Source organism: Myotis brandtii, unplaced genomic scaffold (assembly GCF_000412655.1).
Source record: "Myotis brandtii unplaced genomic scaffold, ASM41265v1 scaffold244, whole genome shotgun sequence".
NCBI classification, from domain to species: domain Eukaryota; kingdom Metazoa; phylum Chordata; class Mammalia; order Chiroptera; family Vespertilionidae; genus Myotis; species Myotis brandtii.
The window spans coordinates 3,839,819-3,851,924 of NW_005359225.1; the positions used below are offsets into that span (position 1 = coordinate 3,839,819).

A 12,106-nucleotide genomic window follows, 5' to 3' on the forward strand; every position below is an offset into this window, starting at 1 on the left:
CCGGAGAGGGAAAAAAAAGGGCTTGGGGGGGGGGGTTGAGGGGGGAAGGGGTCCCTTCCTGTGCTTCCGCCCCTTCCCTTCCACATCTGCTCCTTGACCTGCAGTGCCCCGTCCTGGGAAAGGACTGGATGTTTGTCCAAGGGGTTGGGGGGAGGGGGCTCGGCAGTCCCAGGAGGCCAGGCTATGGGGCTGGCTGGCAGCCAGGAGCCCAGGCCTCCCTCCTTCTAGCTCGGGGGCCGGGCCTGCTCACCCCCTGGGAACCAATAAACAGGAAACAGATACCAACCTGGCGCTTGCTCCCTCAGTCTGACCCCCTCAATCACAGTCCCTGCCACCAGTCCCCCCACTGCCCTCCCACTGGCCCAGGACCTGCGCCACCTCTCCCCAGCTTCAGAATCTCAGAACCAAGAAGTAATCATCTCAAATGATCTCGAACAAAACCAACTAAGAGGTATGACTCCTGGAAAAAACTCAGAATCCATTGCGAAACCACAAAATTCTGCACTCTGCACCGGCCGTCTCAAAAGCACATACTTTAAAGTGGCCACATCTCTGAGAGCTCCGGACCTGGAGTCATGGGCTGAGGGCTCCACAAGCATGATCTCTTTGGCCTTGACAGTAACTCCTTAGTGTCCCCATGTTACAGAGCAGGACACTGAGGCTCAGAGCTGACATGAGGTGCCTCATTTGGTATCACCTAGTGAGTTAGAATCAGGTCAGGTCTGAGATGTTAACCCTGATCAGTCTGACCCCAAAGTCCACCGGGCGCACAGACCCTCAGACTCCCTACCTTGCAAGGGACCCCGTTTCACAGGCTGGTTCCAATGGCTCTGGGGCTCTGACCAGAGAGGGCTTCTGCTGTGCCTCCCAGGTGGAGGCTGGTGGTAACAAAATGAGAAAGGAGCTGGAGAAAGAAGCAAGGACAGTGGTGCTTCTACCCAACTGCCCAGCCCCTCTCCCCCGCCCACCTCCAAAGGCCCAGGCTGCTGGGCCACCTGGCCTACCCAGATGGAGCCAGGACCCCACCTGCCCTCCTATTCAGAGTTTTATCTTGTGCTTCAGAGTTGGAAAAAGATGCCAAAAATCTGAGCATCTTGGAGTGAATGTCTCTGAGAACCTTAGAATCCTAACATCTTAGCATCTCAGTCAGGAGGGGAGGAACGAACATTTCTAAAGCCCTCTTAGCATTAGTTCATTTACTTTGAACAATAATCCTTGGTGGAGTGAGGGGATAATTCACCCATTTTTTGGACTCAGAGGAGTCTGTAAATGCTTGCTCTGGGTCCCGAAGCCAGCCTGGGGGAGAAGGGATCTGGGCTGTGCACCTTACCCACGGCACCCTCCATGTGGCACCTTCTAGGGAGCACCCTGGCCTCTCAGGGCATGAAGGAACCTAATAGGTCTCTCGTCCAACAGCATCAGATTCCCCCAGGGCTACAGAAAGGGGGTCTTGGACGCCTCTCTGGGACCCAGATACCCTGGCTCCTGGCACAGGAGGTTAGGGGGTCCTCTCCAGATGTCCCTTAGATCCACTTGGGATACCTGGCAGAGATATGACTCCCACACCCTCCCTAGACCCCGACCTTCTGTCTTTGCCTTGGCCAACTACCCTACTTGGGAGCTGCTTCAGCAAACTCAGGGCCAGCCAACCTAGAAGCCAAGCCTGTCCACAAGGGACCCACTGGCTCTTCTGTCCCTCTCACACCAGCCAGCGCTCAGCCATCATCTGGACCCTACCCACCTCAGGAGCCGGGACCCTTTTTGAAAGCTCCGTGCACGTAGGGATGATGTCCAAGCTTTCCCTGTGTGTACTCACTGCCCATCAGTGATGAATGACCAATGAACATGGAAAGAAATGACTGCAGGATAAATGCAGTGGGCTTGAACTCACAGGTTCAGCCAGGCGACCAGCATCTACCAGAGGCTCTGGATCTCAGGAGCTGACAGCCCGGCCCCTCTGCCCACCTGTGGAAGGCAGAAGAAAGGTCCCCAAAGATGTCCACATCCTAATCCTCGGAACCTGTGAATATATTACCTCACATGGCAAAAGGGACTTTGCAGATGTGATTAAGGATTTTGAGATGGAAAGATTATCCTGGATGATCCAAGTGGGCCCTAAGTAATCACAAGGGTCCTTATAAGAGGGGGGCAGGAAGTTTGGATCAGAGAGAGAGATTTGAAGGTGCTATGCTGATGGCTTTGAAGATAGAGGAAGGAGACGAACCAAGAAGTGACAGTAGCCACCAGAAGCTGGAAAAGACAAGGAAACTGGTTTCCCCCTAAACCTCCAGAAAAAATGAAGTCCTGCCCTAACTGGTTTGGCTCAGCGGATAGAGCGTCGGCCTGCGGACTGAAGGGTCCCGGGTTCGATTTCAGTCAAGGGCATGTACCTTTGTTGCGGGCACATTCCCAGTAGGGGGTGTGCAGGAGGCAGCTGATCGATGTTTCTCTCTCATCGATGTTTCTAACTCTATCCCTCTCCCTTCCTCTCTGTAAAAAAATCAATAAAATATACTTAAAAAAAAAATGAAGTCCTGTTAATACCTTAATTTTAACTCCATAAAACCCATTTCTTCTGATCTCCAAAACTGTAAGAGACCATTTGTATTGTTTTAAGCCACTAAGTGGATAGTAATTTGCTCCAGAAGCAATAGGAAACTAAACGACCACCCATCTCTGCCAACCAAAACCTTGGAATCAGCTCATGTCCCTCCCACCTCAGGTAGCTCTGTAAGACCCCTCTCACTCTCTCTCTCTACCCAGGGGGAGTCTCAGAGCCCTGTGACTTCCCCAAGCCCCAGAGGAAGTTTTAACTGGCAACAGCAGCAGCACTACCTCTGGGGACAGGCCTCAAGAGTGAGCCCCGCAGCCTGACACAGTGTGGGGAGAGTCCTGGTCTATGAGTGTGTGCTGGGGAGGGGGCCTAGAGCAGCAGCTAGTGGTAGGGGAAAGGGCCCTGGGGGCCAGACCAGGGTGAGTCTGGTCTCACTCTCCTCAGTGGCCTAATGGGCTGCGAGTCTGTAGCTGCCAGCACTTTAGTCTACAAGTCAGTGCAGCTGCTGCCTCTCCCAGCAGCTCTGTGAGAAGATTTTATTCTGCTGCTCAAGAGCATGGAGGGATTTGTGGCTCTGAGAGGGAAATGGACATATTTAAGGACACACAGCAGGAAAATGGAGAGGCGACGGCTAGAACCCAGGCCTACTAACCCTAGTGCAGACCTCCCATGTACTACACCAGGTCATCCTTGGTTACACCACAGCTACTAGAGGGGACCATGGACACCCCTCTGGGGGCTCTGATACCCTTGCTGAGGCCTTAGGCCCCTGCATGTCATAGGCTGGAGCTCACCACTGTTCAGGGACCGGCAGTCTGGCAGTCTTCTTCTGCCTCTGTTCACCCCTGGAATGCCCCAGAGGCTGGGGGTGGAAGTGGGGGGCGTGAGGAGGGATCAACACCCGCCCATTGGGGGTGACACCAGCTCCAACAGACTCCTGCTTCCCAGGGGACCCAGGGCCCCTGTTTCAGGGCCTGCCAGCAAGGCGCCAGGCTGCCTGGGCACACTTCCCAATAAGTACACCAGGGCTTCGAGCCTTTCTGGGAAACAGGCTCCCTCTTCCCCCGCCCTACCACCACCATCCCCGCCAACTCTGCTCAGTAGGAACCATGTGGGGCCAATATATGACCCGGGCATCAGGACACCTGGGGCCAAATCCCATACTTGAGCCAAGGGCCTTGGGGAACCTCTGCCCACGTGGGGCCCTGCTTCTTCATCCCTACATTGGGGCCATGGCAATGACCACCTACTTGGAGGACCAGATGGGCAGGACAGGATTGCCTTGTGGTAGCATGTGCTCTCTGTCCTAGGAGACATGCAAGCTGGAGCTAATGGGTGTCATGGTGCCTGCAGAGGAGACCCCAATGGGATATGGCACTGACACGGTCCTCACTGGGGCCCTGTGACAGCCCTACACTCCTAACCTTTGAGATAAGTTAACATAAGTCTGCAAGGGACAGCCAGTGCAAGCTACAGTCCCAGTCTACCCTGGGGGCTTTGTCAATCTCCGCTTCCCCACCCTAAGCAACCCCTCACACACTGCCCAGCCTCAGCAGCCTAAGTAGCTACATGTTCACCTTGAAAGCTAGAGTCCAAGCCGTCCCAAAGCCCTCTGCGCTGCAGCAGAAACCCACTACCTGACTGACCACCTCTGCCCCAGTCCAAGCCCCCATCAGCTCTTGCCCAGAGTATTCCAATGGCCTCCTGACTGGCCTTCCTTCTTCCACCGTGGACCTCTACAATCTACCCCCACAGAGCAGCCAGAGCAGGTCTATGAAGGCCTAAATCAGAGCAGGTACTCTAGTCAGAACCTTCTAACAGAGCCTGCCCCATCTCACCTCAAATAAATGTCAAAGACCTTCCACTGGCCTATGAGATCTACCTGTCTGGCTCCAACCCATTTCCACCCTTCCTCACTTCTCTGACCTCATTTCCTACTCTGCTCCATCCACACAGTCCTCTTGACAATTTCTCACACACACTTTACCTCCGGGCCTTTGCACTTGCTGTTCTCTGCCCAGAATATCCTTCCCCCCAGACCATAACCTGGCTTGCTCTCTTACTTCCTCCAGGCCTCTACTCCAACCTCATCTCACCAAAGAGGCCTTCTCAGACCTCTCGATCTAAAATAGTATACCCTCCCTGCCTGGACGGCATTGCTCATTGGTTAGAGTGCCGTCTCATGCACTGAAGGGTTGAGGGTTCGATTCTTGGTCAGGGCACATACCCAGGTTGCAGTTTCAATCCCTATTCGGAGCTTATGGGAGGCAACCAATCGATGTTTCTCACATCAATGTTTCTCTCTCTCCCCCCCCCCTCTCTCTCTAGAATCAATGGGGGGAAAAAATCCTCGGGTGAGGATTTAAAAAAACAAAATAGTACCCCCTCCCTGTCATTCTCTACTCCCTTATCCTGCTTCATTTTGCTGTGCAGCCCCTGCATCTCTGACTCACAATGTACCCATTTACAGACAGGTCTCCTCTAGTCTGGAAGCTTCATGAGGCCAGGCCTTAGTTAGATGTATCCCAGGGCCTAGAAGAAAACCTGTGGAGGCTAAATGTTTGCTAAATGGATGAATGCATTGCCCTATCAAGGTCACCCAAGTCTCTGAAACAAACTCTGACTGCATGCAACCTGCCATATTCTTCCCAACCTCCTAGCCTCTGCTCATGCTGTGCCCTCCTAGAATCCCTCCTTCTCTTCAATTGTTTAAAAATATGTTTTTATTGATTGTTTTTAGACCACCAGGAAGGGAGAGGGAGAGAGAAACATCTATCGGCTGCCTCCTGTACACACCCCGACTGAGGATCGAACCGCAACCTGGGCATGTGCCCTTACCGGGAATGAAAACAGTGACCTTTTGGTGCACAGGATGATGCTCAACCAACTGAGCCACATCAGCCAGGGCCTTCTCTTCAGTTTTAAAGGACAAATTCAAGCAGAGCCTCCTCCAGGAAGCCTCCCCTGCCAGCATGAGGCCAGTCCCTCAACATCCTACAGCCCCTTCAGTCGGCTTCTAGATTCTGAAAGCTCTGAGTGCCTCCGCTCCCCCGGCAGCCTGGGAGTGCCTCCCCTCCACTGTGAGGGGGGCATGTGTAGCCTGAGAGATCACAGATGGGAGGGAAGAAAGCAGGAGGGGCAAGTTCTTACACTGGGTTGGGGGCTGGGGACAGGATTAGCAGAGGCTGCCAGCCTCCCAAACCCAGCTGGTCCCTGAAATGTGGGGCTGGAAAATGTCAGGCTCAACTCTGGTCCATCCTCCAACTCTTCTCTGCTGGGGGGTGGGGGGACCACTCCTGGGTCACACTCCCCCCATTAGCCCAGGGCCCTTCGGAAGGGAGTGGGGGCAGCAGGGAATAAACAGAGGAAAGGGACAGCCCTGGGCCTGTACTCCCCCTTCCCACCCTCCTCATGCCGGGTGACAAGACATTTAATTATAGATATTTGGTACCGCTCAGAATTCCAAATGTCCTAATCGCCTCCCCTCCCAGAACCAGTTTCCATGGAAAAATCATAGCAAAAAGCCAAGGAGGGAAAGGAGAGCCCCCATTCCGAGGGTTCCCTGCCAAGGGGAGGCAGAGATGAAAGGTGACGCAGAGCCGCAGCCCAGGCCTTCCTCTGTGAGGCGGAGAGCTGACGGGGCAGGCTGGGCGTGGGGGCTGTGTCTGCTGGGGCAGGCGGTGAATGGCAAGGCCAGGGTTCTGGTGCTTGGGCCTGGCTCTGGCCTGCCTTACTGTGTGAACTTAGACTCAACATTCTCCTTTCTGAGTCTTGAAGTTCTTCCCACTCCGACCCCCAGGCTCCAGTGAATTAAATAACCACCATAAAGGTGTTCAGGCTGTTAGGGGTGTGCAGGTGACTCCTCCATCTGCCCCCTGATCCTGTTCCTCTACCCAGATGGCAGGCCAACCCTACCAAGAAACAGGGACCTCACGGGCCCCTTCAACTCTAAGACACTGACATTCGAGGATTCAGTGCGAGTCCAAGTCTGACATTCTAAGAATTCAGCTCTAAAGATTCCCACAGCTTTCACATTTGAAGAATGAGACATTCAGAGTGTCTGGCATATAGAAAGCACTTAAAAAATGTTAGCCACAGTGACTGCTATTCCAATATGCTAAAGTTCTGAGTCCACCCATCTGATTCTGACAGACAAGTCACTTCCTGTTTCTTGTCTGGATGTGGCGACAGTTGTCACATCTGTCAAATGGGTATCAAGTATCTGAGGGCAGCAGGTTGGACCACAACACTGCTTTGAGGCCAAGGTGGGGGAAGCCCTAAAGAGTTGCTGATCATCCAGGCTATGCTTTGTGGACCTAAGTGGAAATGCCAAGGGGCGTGGGAGGCTCCCACAGCTCTACCTCCTCCCCCCAGCACATAAGCAAGCAAGTTTCCACAGAATAAAGCCACCATGCCTTATCCCTCCTTCCCTGGGCTCCTGGTTCTTATGGCTCTTGCATAGACCTGCCTTCCTCTCTCTTCCAGCCACAGGCCAACTACCCTGTAGGCTGTCCTTCCTATAGAGCCTCAAAGAGTAGACAGTCTAACCTCCCATTGTACAGATGGCAAAACCAAGGCCCAAGATGACTTTCCAGGTCTTACAGTGGGTCAGAGGCAGAGCCAGGCCTGGTACCCAGGTTCCCTGCTCCCAACAAAGGGGGGAGGAGGGGATCACATCATGTGAAGGGCAAATATGAACTCAGCTAGGAGAGACCTGAGAGACTTCGACACAGCCTGGGGTCAGGTCAGGGGCCCCCTCTACACCAGGGCAGCTCCTGGCTGGGTTCACACTGGTTTCTGCCCCATCAGCAAAGTGTGAAAGCCTCTTCTCTTCACTTATTCTGGAGCCCACACCACACCATCTCCACCCACAGTCCAGGGAGCGTGACTGGAGCCCTGGGCCTAAAACAAGGGAACATTGTCTACTCCATGGAGGCCAGCAGGAGGGGGTAGACAGCTGCTCCCCATCTTCTTGGAGCCAAAAGGAAGGGGACAGCAGGAGGGATTTAGGCTAGCAGATGGGAGAACTTCCAGGCTTTATGAGGGGATAGGGAATTAGGAGATGGTGAGTATCTTCTGAGCCAATTCACGTCCACCGGGTTATACTGAGGCCAGGACTACCTAGCCCTGTGTTCAGAAACTAGTAGGTAGCGGGGAGGAGCGGCCCAGGCTGGTCACTGGAAGCAGCTGGAGTGGTGGGGCCTGTTTTTTCCCTCTCCTGCCCCCAGGAAGGAAGCGACTGTACCAGCCACTCACTGTACAAGAGCCTGTCAGACCGAGACCATTACCCCCAATTCTACAGGAAGGGGAAGGTGAGGCATGGAACAGAGACGTGACTAACTCAAGGCCTCACAGGGACTGGGAGCCGAAGCTCAAACCCTGTCTGCTATGACAGGCCACCAATTCTCTCCCCTAAGAGGGGACACCAAGCTGGGCCTGGAGAGGTGGGAGGACTGGAGCAGGCAAAGGCTTAGAGCTTGGAGAGAGCCTCCACTGAGGGCAGGGAGAAGCCTACGTTATGGGCAGATATGTCCCACCGCATAGGCCCTGGAGGGCAGGGGGACCCTAAGCTTCCCCCTGAGGTCAGGCAGGCAGGGAATGTGCTGGAAGGTATACGAGGAGCCAATTCTGCAAAAACTCCCACCTCCTCTCTGGATCTCAATGCCTCTTCATAGGAGTAACAGCTGCCCCCCCAGCCCCCCAGCCCCCCATCCCAGTCTCTTCAAGTCCCTTGGTTCACCCCTGCTCTCCCCCCTAATTTAGTCTTCAAAGCTCCCAGAGGAGATAATTATATAGGAAAGGAAGCTGGGGAGGGGCTCCTGGCAGAAGCTGCCCTGCTCTCACCCTCCCCCAACCCCAAGTTCCAAAGACAACAGGCACTGAAATCAGGGGCACCTGAGCTGCCTTACCAGGCTCAGAAGGAAGGACAGGCCCCAAACTTCCCCTCTCCCCATTCCCTGCCTGCTGACTCTGCAGCCTTTGGTCTCCGTGAGAGACACCAATCAGAGGCAGGACCAGGGGGAACTAGAGACAAGGAGAGAAAAACAAAGAGAAAGAAAATTCAGAAGGGGCGTGAGAGCGCTGGGAGTGACCAAATTAGTCCAGCATTTAGCGGTTCCAGGCTCTTACTCAGGCAGGGAGCACAGTGGGAGTACAGGTCACGGGTTGAAATAACCCCGAGGCCATCCCCGTGATAGGACCAGAACCCAGAGCCTCAAATCTAGCATTAAGCACCTGGAACCTATCTGAACCCACAGCCCAAACCCCAGGGGCACCTGAAGCCAGAGGAAGGGGAAAGCATCTCAGTCACCAGGAAGGAGATGGGGGTGGGGAGAAGGATAATGGACCAGAACCTCCACCCTGACCCACAGAGGCAATCCTGCCGTGGGGGTCAGAACCTCTCAAGGCTGCTGTCTGCTGACCTCCAGCCACCCCCCTCCCTGACCTGGCCCTTCTCTAGATCTAGAGGCCCCCATTCTAATCAGAAGAGGCTCCAGCAAACCTCAGGCCTCAAGAGTGCCCCAACTCCAACCCATGACTCCCCCAAAATTTGGCATCACCAGCTGGAGACATAAAACCACCTTGTCCACAATCCCCCTGCTTTTATAATGAGGTTAAGTCAGAGAAAGGCCAGGACCACCAATGTACTTTACAGAGCCCTCTCTACTACTCCATAAAGTAATGCCTATCTCTCTCCAATTTTCCCAGGCCCAGGGACAGACCCACACTTTAATCTATCAGAGGAAAGCCACTGGGGGAGGGCAAACCCAAGTCAACTGTGGGCCCCCCAGCCCCAAACATCCTACAAGGGGTCTGGCTAATGGGGCAGCAAGGCTCTCTAGAAAGTTCCATCACTCTCCCATCTCCTTGTGTATTTAAAACACAGAACCAGATAGGAATCTCTAAAGTCAATCCCTGGAAAACAGCTGAAGGACAAGATTAAAACCCTGTGTAACTATCACCCAGAGTACCTTGGAGCAGGTAAGAACCTTTGAGTTAGCACTAGCAGAGGCCTGAAGCCCCTGGGGCCTGAACAGGTAGAAGCCCTCTGTCATTCACACTCTTAAAGCTGCCTGAGCACTGCCAGAACCAGAGAAGCACCCTCAGACCTGGGTACCTGCCCACTGAGCACTCCTGCAGAAGTCAGCGCCCATGGCCTTCCCTCAGCCCCACCCTGACGGCCCCCCACGAAGGACTCACCACCTGCGGCTTGCTGCAGCACTTGCTGGCTGGGGCAGGCTCTTCTGGAGTCCGGGTTGCCTCCGGGGGCTTGGCCTCAGCGGAGGGCGGTGCAACCACTGGAGTCAAGCATGGCATATCCACTGGCACTGGCACTGGGGCAGGCACCTCGCCAGAGTGGAGGGTCAGCATGTACTGCTTCGTGACATCCTCGAGGGATGGTGCCTGCAATGTGGGGTGGGCTCGGGCAGGAAAGCCCACGGGCTCTGGCACAGCCACAGGGGGGCCAACAGAAGTCGGTGGCTCAGGCACCACGATAGGTGTGAAGGTGGCAGGCACACTGGCATGGCGAACATGTTTGGAGGAGGGTCGGGCCTGATGGCCCTCCTCTCTCGGTAGCTCCTGATGACTGCTCCGGGCTGGGCGCTTCTTGGAGCCACGGCGGATGAGCCGTGGGGACAGAACATCAGCCAGTTTAGGGTCAAGGTGGAAGTCATGGTGGGCACTGGGGCAGGTAGACAGGGGTTCAGGCAGAGCCATCTCAGACTGTGCCCGGCCCCTGGCAGGACTAGGCTCTCCTGGTTCTGCCTGTCGATCTGCAAGAATGGGCTCACTGCTGGATGGAGGCAGCGTGGGCTCAACCTCTCGGATGGGCTCCCCTCCAGGGCCCTCAAATCCAGGCCCTGCCAGCTCCCCACGGCGGCTGGGGTCACTCAACGATTTCTTCTTGGGGGCTTTGCCAGCCACCCTGTCCTCCACCACACGCCCCAAGGCACCAGGCTCTTGAACAATGCTCTGAATGACCTCCTGGTATCCCTTGCTCTCTTCACTGCCCACAGACCAGTCACTGTGGCCGCTGGTCAAGCCCTCATCCACAGCTGGGGCTACTGGAAGCCCTGTTTTGGGGCTCAGTGAGCCCAGGAGGTTGCTATCCACAGAAAACCCAGAGGGCTCCTCAGAGGTGGTAGCCCGGTGGCGCTGTGGGATTGGGTCACTTAGAGACCGGTAGGCCTCCCCTGCCTCCCCGTTGCTCAGTTCAGTCCCACCTGGGCCCGAAGGTGGGACTTTTCGTCTCCTGCGGAGGGCACCTGGTGTGGGAGGAGTATCAGGAGCCACCAGGGACCACCCTCCCACACTGTCTTCAGTCCCAGGGAGTTGGTTGGGCTGGGCCGAAGGCGAGTTAAGGGGTCGCCATACCCCTGTGGTGCCGAGGCTGCAAAAGGCTGAAACCGGAGGCTCAGGGTCTGCCCCGATGCCCTCGTCTGTCAGGCTGGATTCCGGGCCGGAGAGCTCCTCCTGGGACCGCTGCCCGTGGGCCATGTCCCCTGCCCACTCAGGGCTTCCAGGGGGGATGTCACTTCCATCATCCTGCTGGGCACCCATGCGCTGGATCTTCTCAAAAACCTGACGGGCCTCTTGGACATACTGATCCTGAACAACGAGGGGCAGTGGGTCCTCCTCGGCGCCGGGGTCTGCCAGCAGGAGCTCAGAGGAGCTGGGCTTCAGGGCACTGGTGCGGGGTTGGCGGCGGGCCACGGGCTTCTCAGAGCAGGTAAACGACTTTGTCCTTCGAAGGGTGGCTGTCAAATCCTTGAGCGTGGGGCGGGTGCCAGGTGCTGCTGGGGCTGCTGGGGCCATGGGCCCAAGTTGGCCCCCCATGCCACCTGCTGATGGTGAGTCTCTGCCATCTAAGGGGCTACTCCCAAGGTCCCCGGGGCGCCCAGCAGACTTTCGGACCCTCAGCTCTGAAAGGTCTGAGCGCAGGAAACTGAGCAGCGTTAGGGTCTCTGAGGCAATGTCTGGGTTTGACAGGGACTTGCGCTGCCGCCTCTTGTCCAACTCCAATCCTCCATCCCTCAATGCCCTTGCGGTGCCCACGGGTCCCTTGGTGCGGGTTCGAGCCTGGGACCTTAGGAGGAGCCCTTCTCCAGCTCCAAAGCTAGGGGAACGATACACACCCCAGCTCCCAGAGCCCCGGCTGGCCCACAGGTCCTCATCCTTGAGGGTCTCCGTGCTGGAATAGCGGCTGCTACCACAGGAGCCGGATGGGCTGGCCAGGTAGGCGGGAAAGCTCACCTTAGCCACTCGGAAAGCTCCCCCCACAGTGTCTGACAAAGACCGCAGTCCCTCCTGGGGGGGACCCGGTGCACAAGGAGGTGAGTCAGTACCCCACTCCCGGGGTCCTTCCTCGCCAGGGGCTCTGGGAGATGTCGGGGGCTCCAGGCTTCCGGCTCCCCTAACCGAGTCCATGCTGCTCAGGTTTAACCCACAACTGTCTGGCTTACAGTCCTCATCCAAGAGGGCGCTCCCCGGCCCGGGGCCCGGCCTCCCTCTCCAGCGGCGGCTGCCCTCACCATCTTGGTCCTCTTCGCT

General features: G+C 56.0%; 1 protein-coding gene across 1 annotated transcript in view; it reads right to left on the minus strand.

Annotated features, from left to right (window-relative positions):
- Nucleotides 1-12,106, minus strand: part of ARHGEF17 (Rho guanine nucleotide exchange factor (GEF) 17) — a gene marked incomplete at its 5' end in the record, with an annotated part of 60,232 nt that extends 48,126 nt beyond the window's left edge. Inside the window, one exon of the mRNA XM_014540370.1 lies at nucleotides 9,755-12,106. Coding sequence (XP_014395856.1) covers nucleotides 9,755-12,106 — 2,352 coding nt within the window. The remainder of the gene's footprint in view (nucleotides 1-9,754) is intronic.